Source organism: Danio aesculapii, chromosome 22, assembly GCF_903798145.1.
Source record: "Danio aesculapii chromosome 22, fDanAes4.1, whole genome shotgun sequence".
Classification (NCBI taxonomy): domain Eukaryota; kingdom Metazoa; phylum Chordata; class Actinopteri; order Cypriniformes; family Danionidae; genus Danio; species Danio aesculapii.
In genome coordinates, this window is record NC_079456.1 from 4,182,101 (window position 1) to 4,201,140 (window position 19,040).

General features: G+C 39.0%; 1 protein-coding gene across 1 annotated transcript in view; it reads right to left on the bottom strand.

The window, feature by feature from the left end:
* Positions 1-19,040, bottom strand: part of ptprsa (protein tyrosine phosphatase receptor type Sa) — a 279,978-nt gene that overhangs the window by 108,712 nt on the left and 152,226 nt on the right. The window contains exon 5 of the mRNA XM_056447339.1: positions 7,394-7,582. Within this exon, the coding sequence (XP_056303314.1) occupies positions 7,394-7,582 (189 nt within the window). The remainder of the gene's footprint in view (positions 1-7,393; positions 7,583-19,040) is intronic.

Genomic DNA, 19,040 nt, shown 5'->3' on the forward strand with positions numbered 1-19,040 from the left:
AGAATATATCAATCAAATATCAATTAATCTATAATAATAATAGTAATATTTAATAAAGCATTGGCTCTTTGTCCAGCAGTAGATGAAGGTCAGCCATGTTTCTCCGGCTCCTTCACTACACTCATATCTACACTTGATCCCTCTGTAGTGTGCAGTGGAGGAGCAGGAGAATCTTTTTTTCAGCTTTAGGAGGCGTTTAGGAGGGAGTTTCATTAGTAAAGAAAAAGAAAAGAGTTTGTCATCCCGCTGGAGTCACGGCTCAGGTTAACAGCTGGTTAGGTGAGGTAAAGGGATACAGGTTAGAGGTTAAAGGAGGTTAAAGGTTAGAGGTTAGATGCCAGAGGAACATCATTTAAAGGTGCTGTCAAAAAGAAGAGAAAATAAGAGAAAGTAATAGTTAAAGTATTTTCGATTTTTACTATTTATATGGATATGTACAGTTGAAGCCAGAATTATTAGCCCCCTGTTTATTTTTTCCCCCAATTTCAGTTTTACGGAGAGAAGATTTTTTTCAACACATTTCTAAACATAACAGTTTTAATAACTTATTTCTAATAACTGATTTATTTTATCTTTGTCATGATGACAGTAAATAAAATCAGACTAGATATTCTTCAAGACACTTCTATACAGCTTTAAAGTGACATTTAAAGGCTTAACTAGGGTAATTGGGTTAACTAGGCAGGTTCAGGTAATTAGACAAGTTATTGTACAACGATGGTTTGTTCTGTTTGTTCTGTCGAAAAAAAGAATTAGCTTAAAGGGGCTAATAATATTGACCTTGAAATGGTTCACACAAAATTAAAACTGCTTTTATTCTAGCCGAAATAAAAAAAATACGACTTTCTCCAAAAATAAAAACATGATCAGATATACTGTGAAAATTTCCCTGCACTGTTAAACATCATTTAAGAAAAAATTTAATAAATAAAAAAAAAAAAGGGGGGGGGGGGGGGGTAGGGGCTAATAATTCTGACTTCAACTGTATGTGTATATATGCATATGTTTGTGTGGGTATATGCAAGTATGTGTATGGAAATTTCTCCACAGTGGTGTGAATCAATCAATCAATCAATCAACCAACATACCAACTAACCACGCAACCAACTATCCAACCAATGATCCCACCAAACATCCATTCAACCAACCATCAATCCATTCAACCAACCAACCAGCCAACCAACCAACCAACCAACCAACCAACCAACCAACCAAATCAACATGATCAATCAAAACCAATCAATCAATCAATAAACATACCAACCATTCAATCAACCACACAACCAACATACCAACCTTTCAATACCAACTATTTAACCAACCATCCCAACCATCCAACCAACCAATCAACATACCAAACAACCATCTAACCAATCATCCCACCAACCATCCCACCAAACATCCATCCAATCAACATAATCAACATAATCAACACAATCAATCAATCAATCAATCAATCAATCAATCAATCAATCAATCAATCAATCAATCAATCAATCAATCAATCAATCAATCAATCAATCAACCATGCAACCAACATACCAACCTTTCATTGCCAACTATTCAACCAATCAACCATCATACCAACCAACCATCCAACCAACCAACCGACAACCTACCAACCAGCAAACTATCCAATCAATCAATCAATCAATCAATCAATCAATCAATCAATCAATCAATCAATCAATCAATCAACTAGCCAACCATCCAACATGCCAATTAATCAATCAATAAATCAACATACCAACCTATCAATCAACCATGCAACCAACATACCAATCTTTCAATACCAACTATTCAACCAACCAACCAACCAATCAATCAATCAACCAACCATCCAACCAGCAAACTATCCAATCAATCAACCAATCAACCAATCAATCAATCAATCAATCAATCAATCAATCAATCAATCAATCAATCAATCAATCAATCAATCAAATCAATCAATCAATCAATCAATCAATCAACCATCCAACCAACCAATCAATCAATCAACCAGCCAATCAATCAGCCAACTATCAAACATGCCAATCAATCAACATACCAACCAGTCAATATTCCTGAATACCAACATATCAATCAATCAATCAATCAAATCAATCGACAAACCAATCAATCAGCCAACCAATCAATAAACACATCAATCACTAAATAAACAAATCAACATACCAATCAATCAATCAATCAATCAATCAATCAATCAATCAATCAATCAATCAATCAATCAATCAATCAATCATGTTTGGAATGCTGTTTCCCCAACCTTTGAGGCGCAGTGGGTATTTAGGATCTACAAACTCAGTTCTGCTGATGTTTGTGTGTAGCATGTGCGCTTTAACATAAATATATGTCTGTGAGCTACGGGCCAAGGGTGTGTGTCCGAAACACGACTGCAGCTTCTCAAACCCTCATCTGCTATTCTCCAGCTTTATAGGCATCTGAATATTTAAGACCAATCTCTCTCTCCCTCTCTCTCGAGCGGCATGTGAATGAAAACGAAGAGGAAACACAAAAGGCGCTCAGGAGTGTGTCATCCCCAAAAAGCTGGGTCGGAGTCTTGAGAGAAACATGGGGGGGGGGGGCGTTTCATGTTAGTGAGGAAGAAAAATACAGAGGGTTTCAGACTGACGTTAAAGGGAAAAGGAGAAGGGAAGGACATGCATTTTAAAACCAAGTTAAAATGCCATCTGCTTCAGGGACACCGGGAAGCTTGCGCACTCGCTGAGACACTTACCAAAGGCTTCTGGAAATGATAATAAACAGAAAAAGAAGCAAAAAAAAAAAAAAGGGAAAAACAAAACACGTTTCAGGGTCAGATTGACAGCAGACGCGCACACACTGAAGTTAATAGTTCAGGGGGAAAATCTGACATGTTACATGGTTAGCTGGACGTTAACACAGATCATAATAACTTTACTTGAAGGGAGGTGTTCATAAGACTGTCGTGACACCTTTATAATCATGACACATGAGTTTTATGCAAGCTCATGACAACTGTATTTAACTGTCGATCGCTCAGTTATGCCATTTTAAATGCAGAGATGACATTATTTGAGATTGTTTGTTTTGACAACTTGCCATAGCTTGTCATAAATCTGTCATAAACATGAATGTCAATGGGCCATTGTAATTACTAGGAACTTCATAACAGCATAAATAATATTTTTCTTGACTAAAGTGGTACAAACTGAATGTTATTAAAATGTCATTAAATATCGTTAACTATTAATGACGCTGTTATAAAATAATTTGACATTGAGTATTGACAAATGACAAATTCATTTTGTTCCACTAAAATTAGTGATCAGAAAAATATTCATGACACAATAATAAACGGCCACATAACAATCATGTTTATGACGGATTTATGACAAGTTATGTTGTCTTTCTAATGCCAAGTTGTCATAACAAAGACATCTTAACGTCATATTTAAAATGACATAACTGAGTAAATGACACTTAATGACATGTTAAGTCTACTTCACATTCATGAAATGTGTCACGTCATGATTATAAAGGTGTCATGACAGTCTTACGAACACACCCTTCAAGTAAAGTGTTCCCAGACAGATTTTAGACATGTTTATTAACCACATTTAGAGTTATTTAAAGACGTATTATCCTGCACACATCCTGAAATTAATATTTCAGAGGGGAAAAATCTGACATGTTACATGGTTAGCTGGATGTTAACACAGATCATAATAACTTTACTTGAAAGGAGGTGTTCATAAGACTGTCGTGACACCTTTATAATCATGATGTGACACATGAGATTTTACGCATGCTCATGACAACTGTATTTAATTGTCGCTCGCTGTTATGTCATTTTAAATGCCGAGATGACATTGTTTGAGATGACTTTGACAACTTTATATAAACAAATACATCATAAATTGACTTTATGACATCTTGGCATTACCAAAACGACATAGCTTGTCATAAATCTGTCATAAACATGATTAACAATAGGCCATTATAAGTATGAAGAAATTTATAACAGCATGATTAATATTTTTCTTGACCACATTGGTACGTTGTTACAATGTTAATAAATGTCATTAACTATTAATGACGCTATTATAAAATAATTTGACAAAATATTGACATTTTCACTGAGGAATCTTAAGGACAAATTAATTTTGTTCCACTAAAATTAGTGATCAGAAAAATAATACGATAATAAACGAACGCATAACAATCATGTTTATGACGGATTTATGACAAGCTATGTTGTCTTTCTAATGCCAAGTTGCCATAACAAAGACATCTTAAACAATGTCATATTTGCATTTAAAGTGACATAACTGAGTAAATGATATTTAATGACATGTTAAGTCTACTTCACATTCATGAAATGTGTCACGTCATGATTATAAAGGTGTCATGACAGTCTTACGAACACCCCCTTAAAATAAAGTGCTCCCAGACAGATTTTAGACATGTTTATTAACCACATTTAGAGTTATTAAAAGACCTTATTATCTTGCCAAAAACTAATTCTTGTTTTATAATATTAATTAATATGAATGTCATATTTATAATTGGTATTAGAGTTATGGTTTAAATATGTACAAACTAATTACTTTTTTGGTAAAACAATTCATGCAAATTCATTAGCATCTTTATAGATTTCGAAAAAGTTGGCACACTTAATTACCAATTAGACGTACCAAATAAATACTGCTAAAAGCATTTGGATAACTCACTAATGCACAAATTGAATTAAGACTGTGATTATAGCTCATTTGTAAATGCTGTATGCTGTGCATACTGAATTTAGTCGCTCTAATTAGCAGTACTCCGCTAGTATATTAATTATCGAGGGTTAGTCAATGCTGTGCATGTGAATGCGGAAATGCAGAGACAGAGACAAACAAGAGATAAACAACATGTATGACGCATTCACACACACACAGTGACGAAATGACAGAAACAAACATTCAGAGGGAGGACAGGTATGCTGAATGTTCATAATACACACTTTCAAATAATACACTCAAATATGTCCGATTAATCGGTCACACTTTAAAATAACATTTCATTAGATAGCGTATTTACTAGCATTAACTAATAACATCTAATTCATGCTTGCTAACATTAGTTAATACATTACAAGTTAACAGTCTCCTACTGAAAAATCCAGCTAAAACCAGCCTAGGCTGGTTGGCTTGTTTTAGCTAGTTGACCAGCCTGGTTTTAGAGGGGTTTTGGCCATTTCCAGGCTGGTTTCCAGTCTGGTCTTAGCTAGTCAGGCTGGAAAATGACCAGCTAAATCCAGCTAAAACCAGCTTGACCAGCCTGGATTAAGCTGGACATAGCTGGTTTTGGCTGGGCTGCCAGCCTGGCTAGGCTGGTCAAGCTGGTTTTATCTGGTCATTTTCCAGCCTGACCAGCTAAGACCAGGCTGGAAATGGCTGGGAACCAGCCTGGAAATGGCCAAAACCCCTCTAAAACTAGGCTAGTCGACCAGCTAAAACCAGCCAACCAGCCTAGGCAGTTTTTTTCAGTAGGGGAACAACTTTATATCAATTCAAGATTAATAAACACTGTAATAAATGTGCAGTTCATTGTTTGTTCATGTCAGTAAATGTGTTAGCTAATACATCTTTATTGTAAATGCTAAATGTTTTTAGCATTAGCTTTACACACTTCCAAAAAACCCTCAAATTTGTCAGATTGATCTGCATGTCTGTCAGCAGGGCAGATAAATTAGCGTGCTAAATGAGCTTTCAGAGCTAACCTTGTGGCGAGTGACTTGCTAAAAGGATACTATTTAGTTGTCCTTGTCCTCAACTAGTAAAGTCAAATGCATTCGTGTTCCTGTACCTCTGATACCCCCTTAGCATCGTCCATTAACACGGGGCAAAAACAAAAGCACTCAAGCCTAACATAAGCGAGAGCAGATGTAGCCGCTCGCCACCAAACCACTTTCCTTGAATCTAAATACTTCAGAAAAATGCCCCATGATGGATCCTGAATAGGGGAACTGCTGGGTGAGCCAGATCAGGTCAGAGGTTGCTAGCAGAGTATCTGCTGCCCATACCGATTTACGTCAACAGCTCTGAATCAAATAGATTTTTTTTTTTCTCCGTCGCTGACAAATCACTGACCCACAACGGTGGCCTTGGGGCGACTGGAGCGCTCGACTTAATGAGATACATAATTAGACTCTGTTTTACTGGGTCTTTCAATAAAGTTTCATTAGCCCAAACCAGACATTAATCATACGCTTTCCGCAAAATCTGGACTAAGCTCTTCTGACACTGTTCATTAAAAGTCATTATCTCTCCATTCCGGCTTCACTAGCAAACTTTAACTTGTAATGCTAACTCTGTGGGTGGTTGTTTTAGAAGAGCGCCTGCAATGATACTGAATCCTACAACAAAAACAGAACAATTGAGGACAAAAACCTGACAAATGTCTGAACTACAACATCTAAACAGTGGATTTAGCTGTAGTATAAATGAAATAATGCACAATAATCTGTTGAACTAAAATAATGCACACCAGAGACATTTTTCAAATCATTCAACAGGCAACTTGCAACACTCTGAGAGCATATATTACAGCAATGCTCTCAAACTCAATTCCTGGAGGGCCACAGCTCTGCACAGTTTAGCTCCAAACACCTCTAACTCACACCTTCTTGATAGTCTCTAGTAGTCTTGAACACCTTGATTAGTTGGATCAGCTGTGTTTGATTAGGGATGAAGCAAAACTGTGCAGAGCTGCAGCCCTCCAGGAATCCAGTTTAAGACCTATGAATTACAGGGTTCCCATTTCAAAACCCTGACTTAAAGTTGAGTTTTCATAACCTATAATAAACAGAAAAACCAACAGTTGTTGTGCTGAGAACCGAACAAAAAACAGCCACAGGATGTTCATTATTGGGTGAACTATTCCTCAAGTGTGACTGCCGGTTGACAAGTTGGTAAAGGAATAATATGGCTCTGGAAAGAGCGAAACCATTACAATTGGCAAAATGTGAAACAACAGGACATAAAAAACCCTCTATAGAAAAATGTAAATGTAAAATTCCCTGATTTTCAATGTCTCGAATAGGACTTTTAAAATTCCACGACATTGCAGAGATTACATGATCCCTGGGAACCCTGATAGTACTATAATTTATTGTTCACTTTTGGCATCTGATTGAGTGTTTTGACTCTAAAACTGTGAAACTTTACCCAAAATCTGGACTAACCTCCTCTGACACTGTACATTAAAGTAATAATCTCTTCATTTCAGCTTCCTTGGCAAATTGTAACGTAATGCTAACTCTGTTGTTTAAGAAGCAAGCCTACTGCAATCATTCTGAATCCTACAACAAAAACATTGAGAAGAACATTAGCAGTAAAGCAGAAGCTGCCTTGGTTTGTCTTACCTGATCGGAGTTGTTTGATTCGGCCGTTACTTGTGTTGGGGTCGATGGGAAGGAAGTCTTTGAACCAGGTGATTTCTGGGTCAGGGTTACCGCTGGCAGCGCAAAGCATGGTAGCAGTACGCGTTCGCTCCACCACCTTCAGCTGTGGGCCCATGTCGATGTTGGGGAAGCCAGGAGGAAGCAGGTCCTCTGTAAGGGAGAACAGTTTAGGGGTGAGAAGTGGATATTTAGATGGCAATAACCAACTCAAAAGTTCATACCAAGCAGGTTTCTGGAGGAACCAACTTGGATTTGTATTCCTAAGGTTGTTGGTTTACTTTCTAGTACTGTCAGAAATGATTATCTTCAACCCACAATTGACCCTACATCAGCAGTGTGACTGACAGACGATCTGGCCTACAATAATGCCAATATTGTGTGCCTCAGATCACTGTCTGCCATTTTGTCTGACAAGCAAAACATTCCGAATAACGAGGCAGAGTAGAGCAACTTTGGGGATTAGTAAGTTTATGGTAGAACCAACTTGGATTTGTACTGCAAAGGTTGTTGGTTTGATTCCCAGTCCCAGAAGAAGTTATTTTCAACACCCAATTGATCCTACATCAGCAGTTTGATTGAAAGACGATCTGGCCAATCATAATGCCAATATTGCAATATTGTGTGCCCCAAATCACTGTCTGCCATTTTGTCCGACAAACAAAACAGTCTGAACAACCAGGCAGAGTAAAGTAACATTGGGGATTAACAAGTTTCTGAAAGAACCAACTCGGACTTGTATTGCAAAGGTTGTTGGCTTGATTTCTAGTCCTAGCAGAAGTTCTTATTTTTAACACCCAATTAACCCTCGTCTACAGTTTGATTGACAGGTGATCTGGCCATAATGCCAATATTGTGTGCCCCGGTCACTGTCTGCCATTTGTCCGACAACCAAAAAAGTCTGAATAATAAGGCTGAGTAGAGTAACAAAGGGGATTAACAAGAGGAAAAAGTGATAGTACGACAGTGGTTCCCAATTCCAGTCCTCGAGACCTCCAGCCCTGAACATTTTGTATGTCACCTGGTGATAACACACCTTATAATCATCTTGCTAACAGAGAGATCCATGAACTGATCTCTGTCCGTCAAATAAGAGAAACTTACAAAATTTGCGAGGCGGTGGGTCCAGAGGACAATAATTGGAAACCACTTTAGTATGGGAGTTGCAACAAAGACAGTAGGCACCCATTATTGTTGGGCTATATACAATTTCATTCTTTCATGAAACCTAGGGATGTGTATGAAATAGATTTGTTTATGTGAATGGATCACCAACTATGGTGTCAATAGTCAATTAATGGTGTGGGTACTACTGCCGAATGAAAGACTGATCAATCTTTTCTGCTATTGGACAGGCACAGCCCACATAACTGAGATGTGACTTGGAAAAATAACCAGTGAACTACTTGAGGACTCTGAAGATAACAGGTGAGATGAGCTAAATTAAACTTCACATAGCCTGGAGACCAAGATATACAAAGAATGAATCTTTACTGTCTCTTACAATTTCATCGATGCATTTTAGTTTTGTCTTGTTCAAGATTCCCACCGTTTGCTTGCGTTTGAGAATGATGTGTTAGGGCAGTGGTGCCCAACCCTGTTCCGTCCTGCTGAGCAGAGACAAACACACCTGTCTTTAATTACCAAGTGTTGCTACTTAGTTGGTTTAGTTGTGTTTGATCATGGTTAAAGCTAAACTCTGCAGAAAGGTAGATCTCCAGGAACAGGGTTCAGCACCTCTCTGTTAGAAAATCAATATGAAACATTTTAATTATATTAGCTTCCCATGACCTTATTTGTAGACTATAGCTTTAATCTTCTACCTTGGGTACCTTGTATGCATATTGTAGACCTTTATATTTGCTTCTGTCTGAAATCAGTATGCAACTTTACCAGAGATCATGCACTCGTTTCCTGCAGAGTGCAGAAATTGATAGGCAAGTGCTGTGGATGATACTGAAAACTTCTCAAGACAATGAGAACTGGAACAGGGAACTGGAACTATTTACAAAGGGTCAACGGCACCCTGAGTCCCCCCCAATATGAGTGTATGCCTGTTTTCATTGCTCACTATGAGTCTGTGAGAATTTAATGGTTTAAATGCATAGGACAAATTCAGAAAATGAGCAATTCCCGGCAAGTAGCCAAGCCTAGTTTTGCAAGGACCTGTTTTTCTTTAGGGACCCTCAAGGGGACTTGCTGGTGGAATACCTAATCATTAGCATAGCAGAGAGCCTGCTGTTACTCGCACTGTCACGCAAAGCATTCGAGTCCTACGCATCCAAGTTTACACCACTAGTGACAGAGCCGTTTAATCCGGGCAAGCACTTGTGGTATTTCACCCCCTGGTTCCTCTATAGTTGTTTATGGCACGGAGTAGATGCAAAGAGACAGGTGACATACAAACACACAATGGATTTTGACAATTCGCCCCTCTCGCTCTTCAACACAATCCAGCGTGGCTGATGCCTGCTGTTGTAGGCCAACACCAGCCTTCATGCTCTTGGTGGGATCTGCTGGAAAGACAATGAGGGATAGGATGGAAAAAAACTCTGTCTTTTTTGACCTGGTGTGATTTACAGTACTGTGCAAAAGTTTTAGGCCAACATTAAATCTGTTGTTTTACTGATGGTATAATGGATATATGTGACCCTTTACCACAAAACCAGTCATAAGTGTCCACTTTTTTGTATATTTTTGTTTTTAATGATCTTTCAATTGATGTATGGTTTCTTAGGATTGTTGTTAGAATATAATTTTGGTTTAATTGTAATTGGGTTAATTGTTTGTCTGGTTTAGGCTGCATTACTACCAGTGTTGTCTGCATTGATGAATTTGGGAATGAACAGATAGGTATTAATTAAGTATACAATTGCTTCTGGAAAGAACTTCATTGGAAATAGTTTTCATTTTCAGCAAGATAATGATTTGCTAATTGCAGTGAAATCCTATTTGGAGAAACAAAACACTAAAGCAAAGTTACATTTTTGCACAGCATACATCAACTCTTGTGCAAAAATAATAATAAAAACCAATCAAAATCCATACAAACACAAGAAATAAAAGTATCAGTTATTAAGAACTTCTTCATGCTAAATATCACACTGTATACGCAGTTAAACATGCCATGTTTACATTTTTTGGCAAACGAAAGAAAGATAGAACACATTTTATTTTTGTTATAGAAAACAATATGCATTTGGCTGTTAAAGCGCCATCTACTGGGGTTTCTCTAAACAGCCGCATGTCTGATTTTCCGCCACACAGAGTGCTTATTAATTCTGAAAACCATTATTTATTTTTCTCATTACTGGATTGCCGCTGGAAGAGCATTCGCTGCGTAAAATATATGCCAAAATAATTGGCGGTTCATTCCGCTGTGGTGACCTCTGATAAATTAGAGACCAAGCCAAAGGAAAATGAATGAATGAATTCTTTTTTTTTTTTTTGCTACTTATTCATTCATTTCGGCTTAGTCCCCTTATTAATCTGGGGCCGCCACAGCGGAATGAACCGTCAACTTTTCCAGCACGTTTTTACACAGCGGATGCCCTTCCAGCCACAACCCATCTTTGGGAAATTTTCTACTTATTTCAATGAGTTTTTCAGTGACTGTTGCTAATTTTGTTTCGTTTTACTTTTTCATTTACTGTGAATTATTTCATTTCAGCTTACGAAAAATGCCTTTTGACCAATAGTCTTAGTTTTAATTACTAAAATAACCTTGACACACACTCTTCACAACCCAGGTATTTCACCAAGTATTAAAAAAAACAGGCCTTGACCAATATAAATGTGTTGACCTTTCATTTTCACGTTCAAGTATTCATTTAAAGCATTATGGCTGCCTATCGATTATTAACCAGCAGAGATTGGATGCTAAAAGTTCCCGCTTGAGGGGGGAAATGTACTACACAGGTGATTGTCCTTTGAAACGCACAGCTATTCAGTGTTTACTGTACATGTGATCCATGGCCGGATTATCCATGCCGTGACACCAGAATAGGATTTCTGCAAAACACGCAAATTAAGCCTTAAACACAAGATGAGTAATTTGATTTGAGCTTAATTAAAGCCGGCAAGTGCTGGGGACTGGTGGTGGGCGAGCGGAGAACAGAGTCACTGATAGAAATGTCAAAGCAGAGCAAATTCCATTATAGAGTCAGTGAAACAGGAGTAGCAATAATACCAGAGTCATGGTGCTGGCGCTGCTTATATACGCCGGTAATGACTGCGGGCATGCCGATGCAAATGAAAAGAGTGTCTATATTGTCACCGGGATGCAACAACTGACCTGGAATCATCCGCTAAGAGAGGCTCACACCGCAAGCACTTCAAATGTAGAGATGTCCTCTTCGGCTAATAGTAATGGAGAACGGCTAGAAATAGCATTTGCCTTGCAGATGTACTCTTCCAACACTCAAATTGGTTCAGGGTCAGTTGCGCTGGTGAAATACGACGGAAATCAGGCGTTAGCCCATGCACATCCACGCCAAGAGCCCTTAGACGTGAATAGCCAGCATGCATTCAAAAAAAAAACCCTGGAGATGTGAATCTAGCAATCCCTAACACACAATTAGGTGGCTAATGTCTCCACAACTGCTTTTGGATATCGGTCAATATATAGTTGAAGTCTACTGTCCCAAATGATGCTTAACAGAGCAAGGAATTTTTCACAGTATTCCCTATAATATTTTTTCTTCTGGAGAAAGTCTTATTTGTTTTATTTCAGCTAGAATAAAACCAGCTTTTCATTTTTAAACCCTTTTTTTAAAAAAAACCCTTATTTTAAAACCATTTTATCAATATTATTAGCCCTGTAGAGCGATATTTTTTATTTGATTGTGTACAGCAGTGGTCCTCAACTGATCTGTGGATCAATTGGTGCACACAAGAAATCATTAATTATTTCCATTTTATTCATTATGTGTAAAATTGTTATATATATATATATATATATATATATATATATATATATATATATATATATATATATATATATATATATATATAGTCTATTTATATTTATAGTATGTTATTTATATTATCTAAAGTCTGAACGATCTTTTATTTTGAAAAAAATGACATCTCGGTCACTTGAGCGCCCAAATAAGATTGTAACTGTACTGTGTATTTACACAGTGGCCATATTCATCTATGTAAACACAAGAAACAGCATTAACATTATACTAGACATTACTGACAGGGTATTCCAGTGTCATCGAGTGTCAGATGATAAAGTATGTAGCGGAACTGCTATACAGGAGTTGTTATTATTATGGATTATAGACAGCCAAATTTAGCGGTTTATGAAGGTGGTTATGAATATATTAAAACGTGCTTATTTGTCCTAAAAATTCGTAAAAATGTCAAAATTACTAATTTGAGCATCTCCTGACTTCTGAATGCAGCTATGCTGCTGGTATATTCTGGGAAATTCTTACACCTTGGTTTCAAGTGTGGTCCTTAAAAATCTCCCTTTTGAGAGGTATCTAAGCCCTTCCTCTTAGCCCTACGACTTCAAGCTATAGAATTGGGACAATTAGGGGTAAGGAGAAGAGCTAAGGGTTAGAATTGGGATTGGGCCTTATTATCTCATTATTTTATTATCAAACACTGGAGTGCCTTGTAATTTTCTCCATAAATAAAACTTGTATCAGAGTGACAGCAATGCTTTGTCAGCTTGTCATCCTCTGAGAAAATGGTAGCAACCTACGAACCACCACCCCCACCTAGTCCACAATACAATTGTCCATCATTGACCGGTCTGCAGTGATCAGCGAATCCAGCCACCCTCAGGCAGACGGTTCCACAGCATCAGGTCACGCACCAGCCGACTGAAGGAAAGTTTCTTCCCACAGACTATCAGGCTGATAAACACTTAACACACCCCACACAAACCATCATGATGTAGCATGCACTTCACTTTAACCAATCCATACTTAAAAACAATACTGCCTACAACTACGTGTACACCTATTCATTGTCTTCTTCGTATTGCTGTCAACATTGCCAATTGTATGGTCTTGTTTTTTTTTTTGTTTTTTTTTTTTTGGGGGGGGGGGGGGTATGTTGTTGTATTTGCATCTGTATTTTGCACTGTCTGGAGCCAGCACCTAAGATTTTCACTCATTATAGCACACGTGCTGCTCATGTGCCAATAAAATTAATTTGATTTGATTTGATTTAAAAAGGTTGGGGACCATTGGTCTCCAGAACAAACCACTGTTATACAATGACTTGCCTAATTACCCTAACTTTACCCTAATTAACCTAGTAAAGGCTTTAAATGTCACTTTAAGCTGAATACTAGTATATCTAGTCAAATATTATGTGCTGTCATCAAGGTTATTAGAAATGAGTTATTAACACTATCATGTTTAGAAATGTCTTCTCTTATTAAACGTAAGTTGGGGAAAAATATAAAAGATTTCTAATTGAACAGGAGGGCTAATAATTTTGCCCTCAACTATATATTGATGGTCACATTGCACAGCCCCACTACCCAAGGTCTATTTTCTTTTTGTTCTGCTTATTGCCGATGGCTAATTCTCCCTCATAATTCCTTAAAACGCACACCGGAATGCAATTACAGGCCTGCGCTTGTTCTGGGTTTAATCTGTGCGCAGTAAAGGCTGCCCCTGGTCTGGCTGAGAGGCTGTTAAGCCGCGTTGATAATGATGCTGTTATGATGATCAGCGTAGCGAAGCTGAGTGCACCGGCCACTTTAGCCAACAGCTGCACATTCGGGGGGGGGAATCGTCCCTTAACCCACCCCCCATCCACCCTCCCCAAAAAACCTCCAATCCGTTAGCTTTGACATGGGCTTTTACGCTCACTGTTATTATCTGTGATTGCATTTAATTGTAGCTCGTGATTTAATGGCATTACGCAAGTGACAGGTGCAAAGCCTCTTAACCTGAGCGGTCAGCGGATTTGCAGACGCGAATTCGCCGTAATAAGCAAATGAGTTTTGATTGATTTATGATGATCTCCGCTGGCTCATTATATACGGCGCACAGCTGTAATGTTTCAGCACAGATTAAAAGTAAAATGACTACTGGAGCTTGTAATAAATACGCAATATATACAGTCTGACCAACTACAATCTTTATCTGTGAATTGACAGTTTAGCATATTTCGTGATTCAGGTTTTAGGAAAATATTATTATTATTGCAGCGTTCAGTATGTTTTATGTATCGGATGCCATTTCAGCTGCAACCCAGTACTGGGAAACACGCCATACACTACATTTAGCTTATCAATTCCCCTATAACGCATGTCTTTGGACTATGAAGGAATCCGGAGCACCTGGAGGAAACTTACGCCAACACGAGGAGAACATGCAAACTCCACACAGAAATGCCAAGTGACCCAGCTGGGACTCGAACCAGCGACCTTCTTGCTGTGAGGCAACACCACTGAGCCAATATTTGATGTTGCTAAAGGTAAAATCACTCGGGTTTTTTTCCGATGCCGTTAATGAAACACTGATCCACCATCGGTAGGTGCGAGTCTGTTGGGTCGTATTAGAACAGAGGTGATAATAATGACTGAAGTTGTGAATCATCTTAACTTGTGTGAAGCTTTCACCAATCCTGCTGGAAATCTGGAGCCCAAGCTGTACAAAAGAAGGATATACAGCTGAAGTCAGAACTGTTCACCCTCCTGTGAATTCTTTTTAAAATATTTCCCAAATTTAACAGAGCAAGGAATTTTTCACAGTATTTCCTATTATATTTTTTTCCTCTGGAGAAAGTCTTACCGGTTTTGATTCTACCAGAATAAAAGCAGCTTTTAATTTTTTAATATTATGGCCCGTTTCCACTGAGTGGTACAGTACGGTTCGGTTTGGTACGCTTTTATGGCCGTTTCCACTGTCAAAAAGCGTACCGAACCGAACCGTACCGTACCACTTTTTCCGACACCCTTTCGAAAGGGTACCAAACACGAGAAAGGCTACCAAAAGGCGGAGCCACACGTGCAGCTGAACGCTATTGGTTTACAGAGATACGTCATCCGCTTACGCAACAAGCCAGAATGAAAACAAAAAACCCGCCATGTTTAAAATACACAGCGAGAGATTACAGCGGAATTATAAATACTTATAATAACGCGCCATGGTCGATCTGGGCTCAAACAAACCTTGTCGTCATCTTGATGAACAGCCACAAAGCCAAGAAGAAGAGCAGATTTACCCTGTGCCACGTAGTTTTTTACGAGCCAGTCTGAGGCGCGAGCGGTTTCGCTTTCTTGCTAGCGCTCGCGCGCGTCTAACATTATATCTGAAATAACAAACTTGTTGAGCTGATGATAATAACCTGCGCTTGATTATTGACATGCTTTTGAAACCCGATCCTGTCAGACACTGACAAACACGAGAGTGAAGCGTGAAGAAACAAAGGAGAAGCCGGAAAAAAGGAGCACATTATTTATCAACAAACATGAACAAAATGCCATGATTAACTAACTTATTATCTCCACCTTTTGGACTAATATGAACCGGGAATGACAGAATTACTCTCTAACAGAGGCAACATGTGCTGCTGAAGATCACAGACACAGATGAGAGGTTTTCACTGACTGTAGGCTATATTTTGTGTTGTTTTTGAACCTAAATACAGACGAAATGTCTGTTGTGTGTGTTCTTCTGTAGTTGGTAACATATCAGAGACTGTAAGGGGCTGTATGTGTTTATATATGTTCATTTATTTAGTTATTTAATATAATTACAGACGTTACAGTAGGCTGTTTCGCACTGTCATTGATCTGCAGTTATAATCAACTCATGTTCATAGAAAAGTTAGTAATAAACATTTCTACACAAGTATTTATGTGTGTAAAGCATCTGTTTTATGAGAAGTGCTTCTCATATGATATGTAAGTGACCCGTACAGCTTTATTGTAGACATTTCCTCGAGCGAGAATGACGTCGACTGAAACTTTCTGTCATACACCACGCCCACCAAAAGGGTACCCTTGTTAGTGGAAACGCAAGCCTGATAAAGGTGACCCGTACCAAACCGAACCGTACCGCACCAGTCAGTGGAAACGAGCCGTTATTAGCCCCCTAAAGCAATATTTGAATTTATTAAATGGGATCCCAAAGAAGTGCATGAATCAAACACTGTACATCACGGCACACTTCACCTGAAACACTTCTCCCAGTCTAAAGCCCAAGCAAACAAAAACATATAATCAAAAGTACAATTTTAACATACAAATAAATATTTAAATTGCGAAAACCTTGCTTTCTTTGATTTCATTTGATCTCTCTTTTTGCTGGTCCTCCACCAACCCTCCCAGAGTAATATTAATATGCTTCCCAAGCCGTCTCAGAGAGCTAATCAGTTAACCTGATTAAGGAGCAGATGAAATTAAATCATTTGGTTAAGTGAAGAATAATAAAATAGCCAATACAGGGGAGGCTCCGTACGTGGAATCTGATGCCGCCCCTGAGACTTTTATCAGCAATAAAGTGTTTACTGGAGAGCCATTTTTGTTTTAAATGCAGGCTTATCAAGGAATGCTTTGTGTAATTATGAAACGTGTCTCTGGTTGATAAAGCTGTTAACAAGAATGGCACGGTGCCGACGGAAAGGCGGCGGTTGTGTATATATTAGCTATTTATTTTGATGTACAAGCTGCAGTAGTCGTTTTAGTTTTAATCTGTGATGTGAAATATTAGACCTGCGCGCGTAATGAGCCTCGCAGATCATCATAAATCATCAGGAAGAACTCATTTGCTTGTTGGACACACGGAGGCCAACACGGTCTATCATACCTGAGACTCTGGATTGCGCAGGTTCATTGCTTTTAAAAGGAAAATCAGCAAAAGGTGGACATTTGTGTGTGTGTGTGTGTGTGTGTGTGTGTGTGTGTAGTTTTGGATCTCTGAGCTTAATAAACTGCAATGTGTGTGTGTGTAATTGTGGATCTAGTGTGTGTGTGTGTGTGTGTGTGTGTGTGTGTGTGTGTAATTGTGGATCTAGTGTGTGTGCAGCTGTGGATCTAGTGTGTGTGTGTGTGTGTGTGTGTGTGTGTGTAGTTACGGATTTAGTGCGTGTGTGTGTGTAGCTGTGGATCTAGTGTGTGTGTGTGTGTGTAGTTGTGGATCTAGTGTGTGTGTGTGTGTGAGTAGTTGCGGATTTAATGCGTGTGTGTGTGTGTGTGTGTGTGTGTGTGCGTGTAATTGTGGATCTAGTGTGTGTGCAGCTGTGGATCTAGTGTGTGCGTGGTTGTGGATCTAGTGTGTGTGTGTGTGTGTGTGTGTGTAGTTGCGGATTTAGTGCGTGTGTGTGTATAGCTGTGGATCTAGTGTGTGTGTGTGTGTGTGTGTGTGTGTAGTTGTGGATCTAGTGTGTGTGTGTGTGTAGTTGTGGATCTAGTGTGTGTGCAGCTGTGGATCTAGTGTGTGCGTGGTTGTGGATCTAGTGTGTGTGTGTGTGTGTGTGTGTGTGTGTAGTTGCGGATTTAGTGCGTGTGTGTGTATAGCTGTGGATCTTGTGTGTGTGTGTGTGTGTGTGTGTGTGTGGTTGTGGATCTAGTGTGTGTGTAGTTGTGGATCTAGTGTGTGTGTGTGTGTGTGTAGTTGTGGATCTAGTGTGTGTGTGTGTGATTGTGGATCTAGTGTGTGTGCAGCTGTGGATCTAGTGTGTGCATGGTTGTGGATCTAGTGTGTGTGTGTGAGCAGTTGTGAATCTAGTGTGTGTGTGTGTAGTTGTGTATTTAGTGTGTGTGTGTTTGTGTGCGTAGCTGTGAATCTAGTGTGTGTGTGTGTGTGTAGTTGTGGATCTAGTGTGTGTGTGTGAGCAGTTGTGAATCTAGTGTGTGTGTGTGTGTAGTTGTGTATTTAGTGTGTGTGTGTGTGTTTGTGTGCGTAGCTGTGAATCTAGTGTGTGTGTGTGTGTAGTTGTGGATCTAGTGTGTGTAGTTGTGGATCTAGTGTGTGTGTAGTTGCGGATTTAGTGTGTGTGTGTGTGCGTAGCTGTGAATCTAATGTGTGTGTAGCTGTGGATCTAGTGTGTGTGTGTAGCTGTGGATCTAGTGTGTGCGTGTGTGTAGTTGTGGATTTAGTGTGTGTGTGAGTAGTTGTGAATCTAGTGTGTGTGTGTGTGTGTGTTTGTGTGCGTAGCTGTGAATCTAGTGTGTGTGTGTAGTTGTGGATTTAGTGTGTGTGCATTTAGTTGTGGATTGAGTGTGTGTGTGTGTAGCTGTGGATCTATTGTGTGTGTGTGTGTGTGTGTAGTTGTAGATCTAGTGTGTGTGTGAGAGAGATGTATAATGGTGAATCTGTGTGTGTGTGTGTAGTTGTAGATCTAGTGTGTGTGAGAGAGATGTATAATGGTGAATCTCTGTGTGTGTGTGTGTGTGTGTGTGCGTGTGTGTGTGTGTGTGTGTGGTTGTCACTCCCTGAGCTGATTTAACCACAGTGTGTGTGTGTTTGTAATGTGTCTAGTTGTGGATCTACTGTGTATTTGTGGATCTCTGAGCTTATTAAACTGCAATGTGCAGTTGTATGTGTGAGTGTGTGATGTGCAGTGTGTGTTTCTCTGCTGGATCTCAGACGTGTACAGATGCCCCGTCACCGGCCCCAGGCCCCCGTTGGGC